The sequence below is a fragment of the Leptonychotes weddellii genome, chromosome 5 (genome assembly GCF_054177405.1).
Source record: "Leptonychotes weddellii isolate Sample4059 chromosome 5, ASM5417740v2, whole genome shotgun sequence".
Taxonomy (NCBI): Eukaryota; Metazoa; Chordata; class Mammalia; order Carnivora; family Phocidae; genus Leptonychotes; species Leptonychotes weddellii.
In genome coordinates, this window is record NC_138373.1 from 132,484,087 (window position 1) to 132,503,868 (window position 19,782).

The 19,782-nt window shown below is 42.4% G+C and overlaps 1 protein-coding gene across 8 annotated transcripts in view; it reads right to left on the reverse strand.

The window, feature by feature from the left end:
- Positions 1–19,782, reverse strand: part of POC1B (POC1 centriolar protein B) — a 92,570-nt gene that overhangs the window by 52,141 nt on the left and 20,647 nt on the right. For 7 of the 8 annotated variants that reach the window (XM_081822187.1, XM_081822185.1, XM_081822184.1 and 4 more), the window contains exons 3-4: positions 17,060–17,231; positions 12,638–12,817 (exon numbers count right to left, since the gene is read on the reverse strand). In XM_081822187.1, coding sequence (XP_081678313.1) covers positions 12,638–12,817; positions 17,060–17,231 — 352 coding nt within the window. The remainder of the gene's footprint in view (positions 1–12,637; positions 12,818–17,059; positions 17,232–19,782) is intronic. The other variant, XM_081822189.1, reaches the window with a different exon arrangement.

Genomic DNA, 19,782 nt, shown 5'->3' on the forward strand with positions numbered 1-19,782 from the left:
GTCTGCTTCTCCCTCTGACCCTCCTCCCTCTCATGCTCTCTGTCTCTCATTCTCTCTGTCTCTCAAATAAATAAATAAATAAAATCTTAAAAAAAAAAAAGTATTTCTAAGAGATTACTTGGTTCTTACATTTTCAGAAAGCAATGATGTAAGAATGGTTAATAAAATGGAATGACCAGATTAAAAACAAAGCCTAAAAATACTCACCCTTTGACATTCCTGGCCAAACACCACCACCTCCATTATCGTCGTTATCCTGCCTACATTTACTGAGCAAATATGTCTTAGAATGGTTCCTAACCCATTACCTATAGCAACTCATTTAATCCTCAAAATAACCCTACAAAACAGGTGTTACTGGCAGCCTCAGTTTACAGGTGAATATACCCAGCCCCATAGAGGATCAGGAAGCTGCCAGAGTCACACAGCCAGGAAGATCTGACCAGGCAGTCTGGCTCCACAGCCAAACCTCTCAGCCACTCTGCTTAAGTCTCTGACAGAGAGGAAACTTTCTTCAGCTGGCGAAATGATTTAGAGCTCAGTTCAGTGTGGCTTCTGGGTAACCACAAGAAGTTCTAGAGTGAAGGGAAACCATGAGGCAGTGCTCTGAGGAGGCTATGTGACTGGGTTCTGAGTGGCAGGCTAGCAGCCAGACTATCCTTTAATAAAAACCGGTCTCTGCTGCCATACACTGTCAGTGTCCTTGGGGACTTTATGGGGAAGATATTCATTCCTTCATTCAAATATTTACTGTGCACCTGCCAAAACCAGGCCCCGGGCATTGTCCTGGGTAATGGGGATAAAGTGGTGAATGTGACTGGTAAGGTCCCAGCCCTCATGAGGTTTTCATTCTAGGAAGGGCACACAAGTAATATCATTTTAAATAGTGCTAAGAAAAGAGTTTGTAACAAAAAGGTGCCAATTTGTCAGGAGAAGTTCCACTGGAGCAAAAAGATTTTAAAGAAACTTGTGAATAAGGAAAAGGAGGGATCTTGGCTGGCTAGAAATTCATCCTGAGCAGGAAGAGCTAGAGCCTGGGAGAATTTCCAGGTGCTAAAGAAATGAAGGGGACGAGAATGTCAGATAAGCAGAGAGTGAAAGAGGTGGCTGGGAAGAGGAGACGCCTAGTAGGCAGTTGTATTTATGGGTGTGGGGCAGTTGGGGGGGGGGGTTCTACCCCCAGCTCCACACGACCAAAGGGGGACTCAGGGTTAAGGCTGTCCCCCTCCTCTGGACACCACATTATAATCCCTGCATATGTTCTCTCTGTATGTTGTTGTTGTTGTTGTTTGCCTTGGCAGGGGTTAAAATTGAGGATGGTGGTTTGTATCTTCTCTTCTCCCCTTTCATTTTAAATTAGATACATCAAAAATAGGTTAGCACCAATAAAACAGGCTTCTCTTTGCCCTGACTTTGGGGCAAAGGATCGTCCTTTCCTTTGTCCCCCTGCTCTCTCTCTCAAATAAATGAAATCTTTAAATAAAAATTAAAAAATTAAAAAAATAAAACCTCTAGAGAGTGTGTCACTGACATGGACATTATATTAGTCAATAGTGACTAATGGATTAGCACACATGAACCGTATGTAAGGTATCTGGGAAATTAACTGAACTACTATTCAATCTCTTAAACACAGTGATACTCATTTGGGAGAATCAGGAAATTACTGAACTTCTTTCTAGAAAAACTGGTTCACAGGTCCTTGAAAATAGCCCAAATACATGACAGGAGTTCTTTAACTTGGAATCTATGGAGTTCCTGAAACTGTATGTAAAATTGTGTTATTATATACACAGCCATAGGGTTATCCACTCATTAGAGAGCCAAAGGGGTTCATGAACCATGAGAAGTTTCAAAGTGTTCATAAGAAATCAAAATTTTCCTCTGGAATTTCTTATCATTGGAATAAATACTCTATAAAAAGACAATTCCAGCCCTCAGGGCTCTGACACCAAACAGAGTAGGCACTGTTCTACGTCCTTAAGAAACAAATAATTAGTATTTGGTACTCTGAAGACAGCAGCTATCCAATAAGAGGGGGAAGCAGTAAAAAGTAGTGGAAATAAGACTGCCCAGTCAGTACATGGTCCTGAATTCTAGGGCCAATTCTGCAACTGCCCAGCTATGTAACCTTGTGAAATTCAAAACCACACTGGCCACAGTTTTCTATTTGTATAATGAGGGAGTTTGGATTGCATTCAGACCTAAACTTTCATAGACTCATTGAAAAAATATATTGGCAGTCTCAGAGTTTGCTTTGGTGAGATTCTGTGTTTGCATATTAAAGGTGAAGTTCAAGGCAATAAGCAAAACATTTTTTTTTTTTCCTAAGTGTTGGTCAGCATCAGAAGAGAACCCATCTGTTAATGACAGGAACAGGATTCAGCTACTGAGAGACAAAAAGCAGATGAAAGAGATATAAAAAGATTTAACTATGCCATAAAACATGCTAATTATTTGTTGGGTCATTTACTGTTTATACACCCAGACTTCTCTCCTGGGATCTCCACCCATAAATACAACTGCCTACTAGGCGTCTCCTCTTGGATATCCTGCAGGCACTTCCAACTCTGAACTTGTCCAAATCTGAACTCATCATCCACCTCCCCAAACTGCTCCTTCTCCAGTGTTCCTTTTTTCAGTAAATACTTTCTCAGGCCAGAAACCTGGGAGTCATGTTTTGAGCCTCTTTCTCCTCCATACCCCCATACTCCAATCCATTATCAGGCCCTGTCTCTTCAAACCATAAAGGGAACTAATGTTTTCCATTCTCCACAGGCAATAAAAGTGATCTTTAAACATTAAATCAAATTTCTCTGATTAAAATGCTTTGATGATTTTGCATTTCCCTTGGGAAAAAGCCTGGCATCCTTCCTACTGCTTACCAGGTCCTCCAGAGTCAGCCCTCCTGTCTCTTCATCATCCTACTTACTCTTCCTGACACACATGCCTCTCCCCTCAGGTCCCTGCTCCTGTCTCAGGAAGTTTCCTCATGGGCTATTCCCTGTGCCTCAAATGCTGTCTCCTACTTTTATGTAGTTTCAAATACCTAAGAGGATTTTACTCCTCCGGCAAGCCTCCGCTCAGAGTCACTTCCTCAGGAAGTCTTCCAGACAACCCCCCACCACCAGGTTAGTTCCTCACTATGTGTTCTTAGAGTAGCTCATAGTCACACTTAGGTCACGTTTGTAACCAAGCATTGTCGGCTTCCCCAACAAATGTAAGCTCCAAGAAGACAGAAACCACATCTGTCTCATTCATTGTTGCACTTCCAGACACAGTATATGGCACTGAGTAGGTCTTTAGTAAATATTAAGGCACTTAAAAGAGAATTGTTTAAGAGAATTGGGTCCAACTTAATATTATAGCCAATGAAAGCTGATGTTTAAAATCTTTGCAATTTGTTGCACAGCATGAATACACCTAATGACACTGAACTGCATACTTTAAAATGGTTAAAATGGTAAGCTCTATAATATATATATCTTAGCACTATAAAGAAAAATCTCTTCAATTAGTGGTCAAAGATCACCTGTAACACTACCAACAACTGAAAATTAAAGGTAAAGTTTTCCCCCTAAAAATTAATGCTGGAAAAGCAATAATGTTGGAAAAGTTGTCTCAATAGGCTGTACTTATTTTTGATGGAGGATACCATAAAAAAAGCATACATTATCCTAGAGTAAACTTTTTTTTTAAAGATTGTATTTATTTACTTGACAGACAGAGACACAGCGAGAGAGGGAACACAAGCAGGGGGAGTGGGAGAGGGAGAAGCAGGCTTCCCGCCGAGCAGGGAGTCCGATGTGGGACTCGATCCCAGGACCCCGGGATCATGACCTGAGCCAAAGGCAGACGCTTAATGACTGAGCCACCAGGCACCCCGAGTACACATTATTTTTAAGAATACTGGGCTACAATAATTTTACCTACAAGAAAAATTCTTTGCCACTGGAAAGAGAAAATATTTCTCAACTATATATATTTCTGTTTTCTTCATTACTCATTAAAGAAAAATTGAATGTTAAAAAAATGGGAAATACAGTAAGTAAAAAAAGTCCATAGTCCCATCTCTCAAAATCACACTTAACATTGTGTGTATGATAGCTACTTTATCTTTTGTACTATAATGAGTTCTGAATTTTGCTCTCCCTCCCTCACATAAACATTTTCATGTCATTACTTGTATATAGTCCCCTTTTAATGGCTACACAATAGTCTAAATTTATTTAACTAGCTTTCTTTATTTGGAAAAATTGGTTCTTTCCAATTTCTCGCCATTATAAATTATACTGAAAGCAGTACCTTTGAATACAAAGCTTTTTCTTTTGCATACAAAAGAGTATTTACTTAGAATATATTTCCAATTGCAAAGTCACTGCAACAAACACACCTGATATATTTTGCAAATTGATTTCTCAAAAGACTATACTAATTTATATTAGAAGCATGAATATATTTCCCAATATAGAGCATATCTTAAAAATATTTCTGTGAATTAAAATGTATGATCATAAGTAACAGTTACTCCAAAGAACATAGCTAGCTATTCTTCACTGCTTACATGAATAGGCACCATCTCTATGCCACACAGAGTAAGTCTAGGCTCCAAGAACAAATGTATGGTAAGTACCCAGCACAGACAGACACAGAATTTTAATTCCTTAAGTCTACGCCATACATTTAAAATTCAAATACTACAGGGAAAAACAATTGCTCTGCTGACCCTCTATATTCATTTAAATATACTGTCTATATATTAGGAGGAAGAGCAGTATCATTTGGACAATTTTTTTTTTAAATGTTTTATTTATTTATTCATGAGAGGCAGAGAGAGAGAGAGAGAAGCAGAGGCAGAAGGGGAAGCAGGCTCCCCGCCTAGCAGGGAGCCCAATGCGGGACTCGATCCCAGGACCCTGGGATCATGACCTGAGCCGAAGGCAGACGCTTAACCATCTGACCCACCCAGGCGCCCCTCATTTGGACAATTTTTAATGTTTAGTTGTTTAATTCATCTACCAATTTGTAAATGTATGGTATGCAATAAAGATCCCACTTTACATTCTCCCACACAGAAATCCAATTATATTAACTATATATTAAACAGTCCATCCACTTCCCCACTGATTGGAAACACCATCTATCATAAAACATACATGCATCTACTTCTAGACTTTCTATAACTTATTTTCCTAATAGTAACCATTATCACCATATATATAAAATGACACAAATTAATTCAAAAGTAGACAGTGATTATATTAAGGATATAGACTGTAATCTCTAGAGGTTGCTTCTAAACAAAATCCAAGACAAAGAGCAAAGCTAAAAAGCCCAAACAGGAGATAAAATGGGATACTAAGAAATAATCAACCTGAAAGGAGGAAAAAGAAATAAACAGGGGCGCCTGGGTGACTCAGTAGGTTAAATGTCTGCCTTCGATCAGGTCGTGATCCTGGGGTCCTGGGATCGAGTCCCCCATTGGGCTCCCTGCTTGGCGGGGAGTCTGCTTCTCCCTCTCCCCCCACCCCCGCTCGTGCTCTATCTCTCTCTGTCTCAAATAAATAAAAATCTAAAAAAAAGGAAAAAAAAGAAATAAACAAATGGGACAAATAGAAAACACAGAGTAAGATGGGACACTTAAACCTAATCATAGGAAGAGTTACATAAATATAAATGGATTACGCTCTCCAATTAAAAGGCAGAGATTTTCAGACCCAAGTACTTGGAAATAAAGTTACCCTCTAATAGTTAAATACGTAAAGTACATTCAATGGATGATAGCAGTTACCTGTAGTAGCAACCCCAAACACTGTGTGCAAATGCATGAAATGACTGTGAACACAACCTAATGGAGACTCCAGGATAATCCACAGGGGAAAAAACTGGAACATGAGGGCAGTTGATAGCTGACATTTGATATTTTATGTTCATTCACTTGTTTAATTTTCACAAAGACTCTATGAGGAAGGTACCCCTTGATACCCATTTTATAGGGGAACAGACCAAGGCCCAGAGAGATTGAACCATGTTCACAGGATCACACACCAGTGAGTCCATGCTCTTAACCACCCTGCACGGGCTCTCTGCAGAAGCTATCTAATTAATCTGTGCAATTGTACCCCTGCACCTGAAAGGCACCATGTCACCAGAGAGGAGGTGCTGAGCAACAGCAGGAGGCAAGAGTAGTCAGTACGTCTCCTGCCTGGCCCGGGTGAGGGAGGACCTGACCACTGATCATGCAGTTTCCTGGGCAGGTGTGTGCCTGTGGCAGAGATGGCCCCATCACACGATACGAACCTGAGAAAACTATTCATCAAGATACTTTTTTCAACAAACGTTCTTGCTTTAGTTCCAGGACCCATCAAGCCCTTATTCTGACTTTGTCAGCAAAGGAGGAAGGCCCTGACCGAAGCAGGCAAATATTCTAGTCCCTTTGAAAGTTAGCATTGTCAATGTAAATAAGTAAATTGGCATCTGCCTTGTGTTTCAGACTCTCCTAAGTTTATTAAAGCATGACTCAGTGCCTCAGAGTGTTCTCACCTCTGAGTAAAAAGTGAAAATAGGACTTCTGATCCTTCAGACCTTTGGAAGAAAGTTCTGGACTGGGCTGACCCTGGCAAGGCTAAGTTCTCACAGGAAGCTGCACAAACACTGGACAGGCTGGGCTCGAGGGGTCAATTGGGCCCTCTCAGTGCTCCTGTTGTCTAACTACCAGAGCACGAGCCAAGAAAAAAGATGATAATAAATGCATAAGAAAGAATCTCTAAGCATGCCGTAGAGCATATACATGGAAAGTTGCCTAAAAGATGAGATCCTTATTCATTAGATTTAACCAAATTATTTATCAAAGAACATTCCTCCAGAGAGTCCTCTGCAGAGTTTCACATGAATCACTCATGCCAAACAGTTAGAAAACTGATTAAAAAAAAAAAAAAAGGAAGAAATCTACCTCAGAACCACAAGGTACCAGCAAGATAAAGGCATTCCATTAAGACCAGGAAAGCTCAGTACAAAATTATCAACCTGAACAGGGATTGGCCAAAATGGAAAAAAAAAATAGTGAAGGCCCATAAACATTCTCCATCACAACCTGCATGTACAGTCCTTTTATATTTGATATTAAAAATCCACAGAAATGATTCTTCCTTGAAGAAGCCCATGAAAACTCCCACCTAAGCTACCTGCCCACCCCTCACTGATTCATTCAACCCACATTTTTGCACAACTCCTCTGAGCCTTCCCCACCCCATACTAACACTGCAGTGCTTCTCACACTGTATATGACTCCATCTCCAACACTCGCCCCTGGTACCTGACTCACTGGCTCCCTCCCTTCAGTCAAAGTCACCTGAGCAGAAATGCCTTTCCTGAGCCATATGTAAAAGAGCACCTTCCAACCCCAGCACTCTCTATCTTGTTACCCTACAGTATTTTTCTGCAGAGCACATATCACTAACATATTTTTTTTATTGTCTACTTCCCTTGGTAGCAGGAACTCTACAAGACTGGGAATTTTGTTTTGCTTTCTATGGTATCTACAGAATTTAGAATAGTGCCTGTCAAGAGAATACAATATGAATAAAATACTTGTGGGCGCCTGGGTGGCTCAGTCGGTTAAGCGACTGCCTTCGGCTCAGGTCATGATCCTGGAGTCCCGGGATCGAGTCCCGCATCGGGCTCCCTGCTCGGCGGGGAGTCTGCTTCTCCCTCTGACCCTCCCCCCTCTCATGTGCTCACTCTCTCTCATTCTCTCGCTCTCAAATAAATAAATAAATAAAATCTTCAAAAAAATAAAACAAAATACTTGTAATTCAAAGTCTGACAGGGAAGAGAGGCCGAAGCAGACAGATCTCGTAAACAGGACAATGCAGTGGCATAGAGGACTTATGATAAGCTGCGCCTGGGAGAGTCAGAAACATTTCCTGGAGGGAGAGATGTAGAGCAGGACTGTGAGGGAGGGTGGATTCACGGGGCTTTCCAGGCAGGGCCGGCAGCATGTGGAAAAGGCACAGGACATAACAGAACATCGCACACAGGACTGTATAGCTGCAAGAAGGGGATGGTGACAGGGACAAAAGACAAGGCTGTAATAGGAAGGCAGAGCAGACATGCCAGGTAGTTTTTAACCTGAGGAGCAGTAGGACCAGAGCTGCATTTCACAAGGTCTCCGTGGAGGCAGGAGAGCAGTGGGGGGTGGGGGGAGGGGTGGGGAATGAAGGCAAGTCTGTAGAGAGGAACACTTAGGTGTCTTGAGTGCGTATCACTGGATTCAGCAACATCTCCCACTTTTCCAAAACACTGTTCCACAATCACATCTTATAGAAAGTGCCTTTAAAAAAAAAAAGTGAGAATTTTTAAGGCCCATTTCTTAAACACACATACATGCACACACACAAACACATGTTAATAAAACCAGGTATGACTGTATCCAGAAACCACACCATGTAATTAGATAGCAATTCTTTCTTTCTCCGGCTCACAGCTCTGCTGCCCCCTGAGTCAGCATCACTGTCAGGTCAGCTCTTTGCCCATGGTGTCCCTCAGCAGCCACAGGTTTAGATAAGCCTAAGGGGCTCTTGGCTGGCTCTGTCAGAACACTATGTGACTCTTGATCTCAGGGTCATGAGGTCAAGCCCCACGTGGGGTGTAGAGATTACTAAAATAAGTAAATAAACTTGAAAGAAAGGAAGAAGGAAGGAAGGAAGGATGGAAGAAAAAGGAAATAAGCCTAACACAGAAATCCCAAGGGAAAGGCCTGCCATTCTAGCAAGACTCACTAACTCCTGTAGACAGGAGGTGCCCTGTTCCAGACGGCAAGCCTGAGCCCAATGCCCTCTGCTGGGACTGGAGATCAGGCCATGCCAGCATACACATAACATCAAGAGGGACTGTGGGGGAGCGCTGGTTCCTCAGGGAAAACTTGGGCACTGTCACCAGAAAACAGAACAGATGTGAGGCAGACAGAAAGGCAGGGTTCCACCATCGACTCCTCCTCTCTAGCTGGTGGGGGAGAACATTTTTAGGGGCTCGTCCCCAATTCCTAAGTTTCTCCCTAACTGATGCTGCCCAGACGGAGGAATGGCAGGCTTCTGGCATCACTCAGTTCTGAACAGTCTTTCTCATCCTCACCACAGTCCATTTGAGAAGCCTCATTACCCTCACCTCCCACTGAGGCTGAGAGCCGTAGACTAACTTGCCCAAGGGTAATGATGTGGCACAGGGAGGCATAGGAGTCTTAGCCTAGCTCACGCCAACCCTCTAAAGCAGTCATGCTGTGGGATGTAAGACCAATTAGTAGAGAGCTCGGGAATGATCATGCTTCTTCCCCATTCCAAGCCCTACGGTGTCTCCGTGTCACCTGGAGGATGAAATCCTAAGTCTTTTCATGACATCCATGACACTGAGCCTTCCCCCCTCCCTCCCCACTCCACCTCGCATCCCACTTTACTTCCTGTGCCTGGCAACAGCTGAATAATTCATGTTCCCAGAGCACCAAACAGTTTCCCAGGCCATAGTGCCTACTCCTGCTGATTCCCACTGTGAACGGCTTGCCACCCCTCCCCATCTGACAAGACGCACGCTGCCTGTTCTCCTGCCTGTCCCTGGGTGCTGGGCCCGATATGTCTGCCTTGGCTTTTCCTCACGCAGGTCTAGTTCAGTGCCCCACTGCACACTCCCTTATCGCCTTGTGCATCATCTTCCCATAGGACACATTAGTTTATAATTATTTTGTATCCATTTTTTTCCATTGAACTATAAAATATAAAAGCTCCTTGAGGCTCAGACTGTGGTTTTCATCTCTACCTACCTAACATACATATGTGGTACATAGCAGGGCTATGCTCATTAAAGGAATATTCTGAAGACCAAAACTTTACATTACTGGCGACCTTTTCAACATTCCATAAGTTCTTCTGTCTTACACTAGCAATACCTTTTCTTTTGCATGTATATTATACATAGATGATTCAGTACAAGGGCAGGAAATAAAATACCTCCTAGAATTTACTACAGGAAAAATTTTGTCTTATGTGAACAACTTGATAGGATTCCTTTTTGTTGTTAGAACATGAAAATACGTCAGCCACCATCATCCCATTAATACCTTGGCTGCAGGAAACTCAGGTTAAACCTGCCAGATTTATACTAACCGAGGTTACATGGTTCTAGATAGAATTGTCTCTTCATTCCCTCCAATTGTGTTACAGTTATTATAAACCACCTTAAATGATTTTAGGAAGGAAACAGAGACACGTAGGACACACTAGATAAATAACGGCTATCATTCAATGTTTTTGCTTCTGATGAGCTCCCTGATGAAGGTAACAGAAACCAGTGTCTTTGCCAAACTTATCCAGAGTCAGTCCTAGTGGGAGCTGAATAATGACTCCCAGTACCCAGCCTAATCTCCTGTGCCTCTGTCTGTTCTCCGGGTCTGATCTGCTGGACGATAGATCTCTGTTCACAACATCATTTAATAAATAAATACAAATGATTTGATCAGCCTCTTGGGACCACCACACATGTCACCTCCTTAGGTGGGAAAAAACTATCAACTCAAGCTCCACAATATCTTTAAAAATGAAACAAGATGGTGATGTCCAATGATGATGAGAAGAAGGATGGCTAAGATTTATCTAGTGATTACTCTGTGGGAGGCATGATTCTAAATGTTCCATGTATATTTATTCATTTAAATACCATGACAACCTGTGCAGCAGGTTATTATTATCCTAATTTTACAGGTAAGAAAATGAAGGCACTGAGAAGTTAGATAACTTTCCAAAAGGTCACACAGCCAGTAAGTGGTGGGCTGGAATTTTAGCCTATATATTTAGGTCCCAGGCCCATGTTCTTGACCACACAGCTCTGTGGCATATTAAATAAGACTGAGATGGCCAAAGCCAAAAGTAGCTGAGAACTTTAGAAGAAAAAAAAAAAAATTAACTAAAAGTATGACCTGCTGTCTATCTTTTTTATTTTCCTTAGACTCATTACCCTAGATTATAATCAACACCTGACCAATAATGTCCCACTGAGAGCATGATAACAGGTGCGTGGGCTGTAAGGCGAGACAGACAGAGCTGGGCTCCCCCTCCCCCTCCACCACATCCTGGCTGGGGTTGCCCAGCATGTTGCTTCATCCAGCATGCACAAAGTCGGCTGGCTGCAGGCTTCACAGATCTTCCCCTAGTGCCCATGACGATGCTAGTTCTCTTCTTCTGAAAGGGAACTAACATCCCCCTGTCCACCACCAGAACGCATGGTTGGTATGTACTCCCACCCCCCAGCTGGCCCAAGTAACTTGTCTCAGTCAGGGGCCTGGCTGGCCTGACACAACCACAGGGTCTCGCTGCCCGGAGAAGGGATGGGCACAGGAGCCAGGCTGAGAGCTGCCCCCGGCATTTTTCTAACTGGCGGTAGGACACGCTTTTCCTGTCCAGTCAGAGCTGTGAGGGCTTCTGCCCACAGCTGGCAATGACCTCAGCAGCAGGGTGTTTGAGAGAATAGAGGCGGTGTGGAGGGAGGCCCAGAGAGACACTGCGAGCACTGGAGGCCCTGGTCCTAGTGTCCCCCTTCTTCACTCTAAGGTCACCAAACATCAGCCAATTAACCACCTTGAGAGGAGAAAAAGAATTTCTTTGGGTTTCTATCACTTTCAACTAGATGAGTTCTAACTTTAACTCTGAAACTCAGTTCCCTTATCTGCAAAACTGGGAAAATAAAACAAGAACCCTATCCTCCCAGGGCAGTTGGGGAAATATTTTAAGTACTTCAGCAGTGTGTCTTAAGAACAGAAAGGGATGCCTACAGTAGCACTCGTCCCAGAAGACCGTGGGGTCATTCTCAGTTCCTCTCTCTGTCACAGCCCACGTGACAGCAAGAGGTGTTGGGCGCACCTCCAAGCTACGTCTAGAACCCAGCCACTCCTCGAAATCTCCACTGCCACCACCCCGGTCCAAGCCATGATGTGAACTACTACACACAACCTCCTAACGCCCCCTGCCTCTGCTCTGAGCTTGACAGTCCATTCTCCACACGGCAGTCCGAGCAATCCCACTAAAACGGTGGTCAGAGAGAGGAACACACTCCAGAGGCACCTCACCCCACTCAGCGTGCACGTCAGCTGTCCCCGACCTGGCTGCCACCTCCCTCGGCGCCTCTCCTGTTCCTTCCCCACACTCTGCTCCAGACCAGCCTTCTCGCTGGTCCTCGACAGCCTCCAGGCTCACAACCCAGCGCTTCTGTACTGGTTTCCACTATCCAGGACATTCCTTTCCCAAATATATTCAAGCCTTGCCCCTCTCCCTCTGTTAGGTCTCAGCTCAAAGGCCACCCTCTCTGTGAGGCAGTCTCTGTTTAACACTGCAGCCCCCACCCCTTCCAATCCATTTTCCTACCTGTTTATTGTCTCTCTCCCCTTTCTAGAATGTAAGCTTCCTGACAGCGAGGGGTTCTGACGGTTTTGTTTCCTATTCTTCCCAGCACACAGCAGGTACACAATAAATATTGGCTGAATGAACGAATGAATGAGTTTGTCCTCATCCCCTTTTCTGGGGGTAGGGCGAGGGCGGTAAATATGGACTACAGCAGGAAAAAATGTGGAACTCTTACAACAAAACTTCACACTTACTTGGCACAGCGTACCCAGTGTGTATGTCGGTACAAGGAGTATAAGAAACGCTGGCGATACATGTTCCATACTTTGATGGATTTGTCTTCAGAGGCTGTAGCTAGAAACTGGCCATCAGCTGAAAAGTCTACACTTCGAACTGGAGCTGTATGAGCTTTAAATTCAGAGGATTTCCCTCTCCTGGAAATAAACAGTTTAATATTTATAACACTGGATTTCACTATAATCAATATGTAATCAGCATACAGACTTTGAAACATATAAAACAGTTTAACACCTATAAAAAATTAACAAAAGTATGAAAAGTTTCTTCATCAACACTCTTTAAAGCTGGTTTTATTAATTAAAGTCATAACTGATACTTAACAGGAAAGATCCTGGTGGTCCCATCCAGAAATGCACTTGCTGTTTTTGTTTTAATTGGAAGCTAGAGAATATTTTGAACAAATCTTGACCATGAATTTTAAGTTCCTGTTGTTCCTCTAGAAAGAGCAATAAATAGTTTAAAGAACCTGAAACCTAGAAAAGCTAAGACAGATGAAATGAAGAGCTCCAAGAAAGTATTTTCACATTGGGGCCATGTGGAACTTGTGTGGACCAGCAGTCTAGGTTGGGAGGGAAGAGATGCCCTTATTCCATTTTCCCCTCTACAGAACATAGCTCTAGGTGAGCTGACTTTCCTGTTTCCACTTGTGTTTTCACCCACCAGCAATGAGAACTGAGACCCTCGGGGTATATCTAAGGCCTTGCTTAGGCCAGGCCCAATCTTATACTCCTAAGCAAAACAAAGGACACATGGTAATAACATACTCCAGTTCTCAACACTTTGAAATTTCAGATGTTGCTTCTTTTTCTTGACTAGGGTGAGAAAAATAGAACAGGAAAAGAAAAGATGGAGAAAATAATGTGTGGCATTTAAGGAGAAGCACCAGAAAAAAAAAAAAAAAGTTAAAATAGTTACGGGCAGGCTAGCAGAGAGCACTGGAGTTCAAAGGTAGCATTTGGAAAGTACTACTTTGTGTCAGCATTCCAAAGTTCCCAAGACACTTCAGAAAGTGTCTTTCCATTCAGAAAGTCGTATTTATATATAACTGTTTGAAAAACATTGGGCAACAGAATGTGCAGAGTGAGAAGTGATACTCAACTGTTCCCCTTCTCTTCCCACATTCAGTAGGTCAAAAAACAGATTCAGTGATAGTGATATTGCTATCACTTCCCAAATATCCTTTCAACACCTCTTCTTTCTATCCCAGCTATGCTCACATTAAGGTAGATACACCCTCCATATCCTTCACCGAGATTATCGCAAAAGCGTCTTAACTGGTTTCCCTGCTCTAATCTTTTATCCCCCTCCAGTCACCTACATACCGTGCTTGCTACCTCCCTAAAAGTGTCATTCTAAACATGTATATCTCAGCATAAATTTGTCACTGGCTGCCCTCCAAGAAAAGGTACAATGCCCAAGCTCTTCAGCAAGGCATCCTGCCGTTACACTGAACTTTGGACTCAGAACAGTCCCCGAACTTCAAACACACCTCTGTCTTTGCTAGATTAGCCTAGATTACTTCCTCCACCCCAACCCCCCTTGACCGACCCAAACAGGCTTAATTGCTCCCTAGCTGCTACATCCATTTTGCTTATTACATTATACAGTACTTAAAAAAAAATAGACCTGTTTCTCTTCTATTAAGCCGTGAGTTTTTTGTGTTTTTTTGTTTTTTAGGACAGGAATGATGATTTGTTCATCCCTATAAGACCAGCATCTAGCACAATATCAGGCATATAAAAATAGCTCAATACATTTTGTTGAATTCCACTGGGAAGAGTCACTACTTAAGGTTCTTAGATCCATCCCGGCTTATCCCTCCAGTGGTCTGTAGAAGGTAAAAGTGACTTTGTCAAAAATTTCCATCACCTGATACATATTATACCATGCAAAACCTAAAATTGATATTTTTTTAAAAAAATAGGAAGGAGCATTCAGGGTCTAGTCCAGTGAAGTTTCAAGGGAAAGTTCCCATGAGTGGCAGTTAGGAGTATAGCCTAGAGAAAACAAAGACAAGACTGGCATCTGCTATGAGCAGGAAGCCAGGAGACGGTCCGAATCATCGGAATCTGCCCTGCTCTTTAGGTCTACACTCCACACTCCAGCAGGCTATCCGGCTGGACTTCTTTCTAAAGGGCCCGCCTCTCGGCTATACTCTGGTGTCACCCCTGGACCCGGGCTCAACAGGAAGAAGCAAGAAACCACAATAGCAGTGCCTTGGGCCTGCTGTGCTGTGGCTTAACTGCTTTGTAGCTCCTCACCTCGCCTTGACATTGGCTCTCTGCCCACACATATTTACGTCCCCTTTGTGCCCACATTCTCTTGATTGCCCACTGTGATGAACTCCGGGCCGGAACTGCTTCCATGCTTGTTCCTACTATTCTCCCCTAGCCTGCCAGTCACCAGGTGTGGTGTTGGCGAGTACGGCCACCTACTCCCTCTCATCCCTATATGCACATGCCGCTCCTCCCCACACGAGGGGGAATCTACCGATTTCTCCTCCCTCTGAATCTGGGCTGGTTGTGACTTAATTTGACCCACAGAATGAGGCAGAAGTGACACTAGAAGTGTCAGACCTAGCCCTTCAAAGGACCAGCAGCTTTCATTTTTACTGTCCTAGAACCCAGCTGCCAGGACAAGGAAGTCCTTATCCGGGTGCAGAGAGGGCAAACGGAGGACCAGGTGCCCCGGCCAACAGCCAGCACCAGGCCACAGGCGTGAGTGAGGTGCTGGGCCTGCCAGCTTAGTGAAGCTGAGTAACAGCCAACATCAAATGGGGCAGAAGAACCATCCAGATAACCCACAGAATTATGGGAAATGACAGTTACTGTATTAAGTTAAATTTTGAGGATGGTTACGCAGCAATAACTGATATATCAGTCTCCATCCCACTGCTATGACCCACGATTGCCCTGGCCCCACGATGCTACGATTTAGACGAGATCGGGCGCGTTCAGGGTGGTATGGCCGTAGATGATGCTACGATTTAGAAAGAGGAACCAGAGACATCTACTCAAGCCCAACTGTGGCACTTAGATTAGCCCATACAAATTAATGATTGTATGCTTTTAGCGTTTCTACCCTTGTATATAGTTTAGTCCCTTAGAGTCCCTTGAATTAGTAAGGGCAGACGGAAGCTTGTTGTGCTGAAGACAGTAGAACCACTAGCCCTAAATCCTCAAAGTTAAGGATTTTAGAAAACACTTTCCCTTTTGGACCCCAAACCAGTCTCTCTCCCTCGCAGCTCCCCTGTACGTTGCCACCCGGAGTGTCATGAGAACATGTCGCTTCTCTTCAGTAGTTTTCACTACCATCAGGGTGATGTTCAGATTTCTCAGCCTGGAGTTTCACTTGGGTGGTGGCAGAAAACAGAAGTGCCTCCTGGCAGGAAAATGCCCTGTGAACGTCCACAGGTGCCACAGGTGGGGGTGCCTGAGACTGTTCAGTCACGTACCACGAATCAAGTCCTGCCACAGTAGAGCCAAGGCAAATGCTCAAATTCCTATTCTCTGAGGTATTTGTGGGGGGAATGATATGATGTGTGGGAGTTGTTCTAAAAATACTCTAGCTTAAAAAAAAAAAGAGGAAGGGCATGGATGGAGCCACTGATAACTGTTATAAAGATAGCTGCTGGAGGTGGTGGAGAGTATGGGGGAGAAGTCGTTGTGCTATTCATTCTGTTTTCATGTGTGTTTGAAAACACATAATTATGAGTTCAAAAAAAAAGAGTTCAAGAGCTTTTTAAAAAATCATGGCTCAATAATTGCTTAAAATACATAAGCTATCAGCTAGGATTTAAAAAGCCTCTTATAGAGAGATTTGTTACAACAGGATAGGAATGCAATGATTTATACATTTGTCAAAACTTTCTTTAGCCAGAAAATTCCGGAGCCCAATAATGAATGATATGCACCAAAGAATAGTTCTGGCTCAGGGATTAATAGATATCCAAAGGCCCCCAAAAGATCCACAGATGGGCGATAGTAGGTTAATAAATTATAAAATTTCAGTTATACATGTCGATGTGTATCTCTCTGGGGAGACAATCTGAAGTTTACAATAGATTTATAAAGGGATTGATAACCATCCCGCTGCCAAAAAAAACAAAAAACAAAACCCTTAAGCATATTTCCATGGCTAGAAATAGGTTTCAAATAGAAGAGATAATTATGAGTTAAAGATGAGGAAAAAAGGGTATGAAATAGTTTGCTAACTTTATGACAAGGGCAACACGTCTTGCATGTGACTCGGACTAAGGGCAGTGCAGGTAACCAGGAGTTCAGGCATTCCCGAGAAGTACAGAAGGAACAGCCAGGCTCATTTTCTTTCACATTCCTATATCCAGAGCATATCAGGTATTTCTTTGTTTCTCTTACTTATCAGGAATCCAGAGTCTAACAGTTCTGTCCCGTGAAGCAGATGCCAACAAGTTTCCAAGTGGGGAAAACTGCACGCTGGTTACAACATCCTTGTGACCCACATATCTGAAAGCCCTGGCTTGTGGCTTGCAATTCCACAGCATGAGAAACGTGTCCCAAGAAGCAGTAGCTATCAGGAAAGAGAAAAACAAACCACTGAGTGTTAAAATGCAAATATAGGCATGTCTAATTACAATGGGCAGCCTATCTAGTAACAAGAGGTCCAGGTAACAGAGGGGCTGGATGTTGTAAGGCTGACCAGGTAATGGAAAAAAATATTTTAAAAAGCAACCCAAAGCTCCATCATTAATGTGCAAGCTTGGCTGCGTCCTATGCAACCGCAAGTCAGGATTACTGGCTCCTGCATCTGGCTGGAGCTCGATGACAGTTTACTAGAAGGTGGCAGCACAGCATAACACAGTCCACAGGACTAGAAGAAGTTTTGTCTCTAACTCTCAGGGTGACTGGGAAAGTTACTTAACCTCTGGGTCACAAAGACCGAACGCTTTTCCTGAGAGGGCTGTATGAGATGATTTTTTAAAACTGTTTAAGTGGAGAGAATTTCACACTTAAGAGGAAACATAAGAATAGTATAAAGAAGATTAATATACCCTTTGCCAGATCTACCTGATGTTAATGTTGTGCCCCATTTGGTTTGTAATTGACTCTTATGCTCACTTGTGCTCACTCTTTCTCTCCATATGCAAGCGAGCGAGCGAGCTCTCTTTCCCTCTCTCTCTCTCTCTCACACACACACATTTTTCTTTCCCCGAACCATTTGGAAGTAAATACACCATCATAGCATCTTTATTCCTAAATACTTCATTGTGGTTTTTTTTTTAAAGATTTTATTTATTTATTTGAGAGAGAGAGTGAGAGAGAGCATGAGAGGGTAGAGGGTCAGAGGGAGAAGCAGACTCCCTGCCGAGCTGGAAGCCTGATGTGGGACTCAATCCTGGGACTCCAGGATCATGATCTGAGCCGAAGGCAGTCGCTTAACCAACTGAGCCACCCAGGCGCCCTTCATTGTGTTTTTCTAAGAATAAGGATACTCTCCTATGTGCCCATAGTACCATCAACTTCAGGAAGTTGATTATTGACAATACTTTAATCTACCAACAGTTTTCCAGTTCTGTTAACTGACCCAGTGATGTCTTTTATAGCTGGATAAGGTGATCTTGAAAGTCTTTTTCTGCTCTGACATTCTACAATTAATAAAAGAATTGTGTATGTCAAACAATAGCTTAAGGCTTTAAGGCAATAAAAACAAATGCAACCAATGGTGGACATAAATGCTTCCAACAAAGAATGAACAAATAAACAAATGAAAGATCAATCTAACTCTTGCCCCCAAATCAAATTTTATATATGCATGCAGCCCCCAAGTTACCCCAATAATAGGAACCAGGTCAATAAGAATCACCGTCTAGATTGCAGAATTCTTAGAAAAAAATGCAACTTTATAAACTTGAAATACAATTAGTATTACTGTTAGAAGAGAATATAAAGTCACTGAAAACCTTCTAATTTCTTTAGCCATAGATAAAATTCACGTGGACTTAGGCATGCATTGTTTCCATGTAAAATAGCTAAAGTGAATTTTAAAGTTTCAGGCTATAATGCTGTATACTACCCCCTTTTTAAAAAATACAAAAAGTTGATGTTCTATCACAATGCATAAGATTATTAAATATTTATATTAGAGTCTGAATTATCTGGAGCTAATGTAGACAAAATAGGGAAAACAATGAATTATCACATGTGTTATACTTAGGACCCTATTCGAGATCTAAAGTATTATGCTGCAAATAAGATCTACAAAAAGAAGACACAATCCCTTGCCTCAAGGAATCACAACATCATAGAGGAGACAGTTCATTAATATCATACACATTCAGAGGACTTATACAAATTATTCATTCTATTTTCTGTACCTCCCACTCCTCTTTATCTACTGTGCCCACTCCCCCCTGTTAAGCACACTATGTTCTTTGAATTTATCAGTCTGTTTCTTTTTTTGTTTGTCCATTTATTTGTTTTGTTTTTAGATTCCATATATAAGTGAAATCATATGGTATTTGTCTTTATCTGACTTATTTCACTTAGCATAATACCTTTGAGGTCCATCCATGTTGTCACAAATGGCAAGATTTCATTCTTTTTATATGGCTTAGTAATATTCCAGTGTGTGTGTGTGTGTGTGTGTGTGTGTGTGTGTGTGTGTACACATACCACATCTTTATCTGCTCATTCATCAATGGACACTTGGGTTGTTTCCATATCTTGGCAATTGTAAATAATGCTACAGTACACATAGGGGTGTATATATCATCTTAAATTAGTATTTTTATTTTCTTTGGGTAAATACCTAGTAATGGAATTACTGGATCATATATTTCTAATTTTTTGAAGAATCTCCATACTGTTTTTCATAATAGCTGCAAAATTTATGATCCCATCAAGAGTACATGAGGTTCTTCTTTACATCCTCGCCAACACTTATTTCTTGTCTTCTCGATTCTAGCCATTCTGAGAGGTTTAAGGGGATATCTTGCTGTGGTTTTTATTTGTATTTCCCTCGTAATTAGTGATATTGAGCATCTTTCCATATGTCTGTTGGCCATCTGTATGTTTTCTTTGGAAAAAATGGCTATTCAGCTCCTCCTCCCATCTTTTAATCA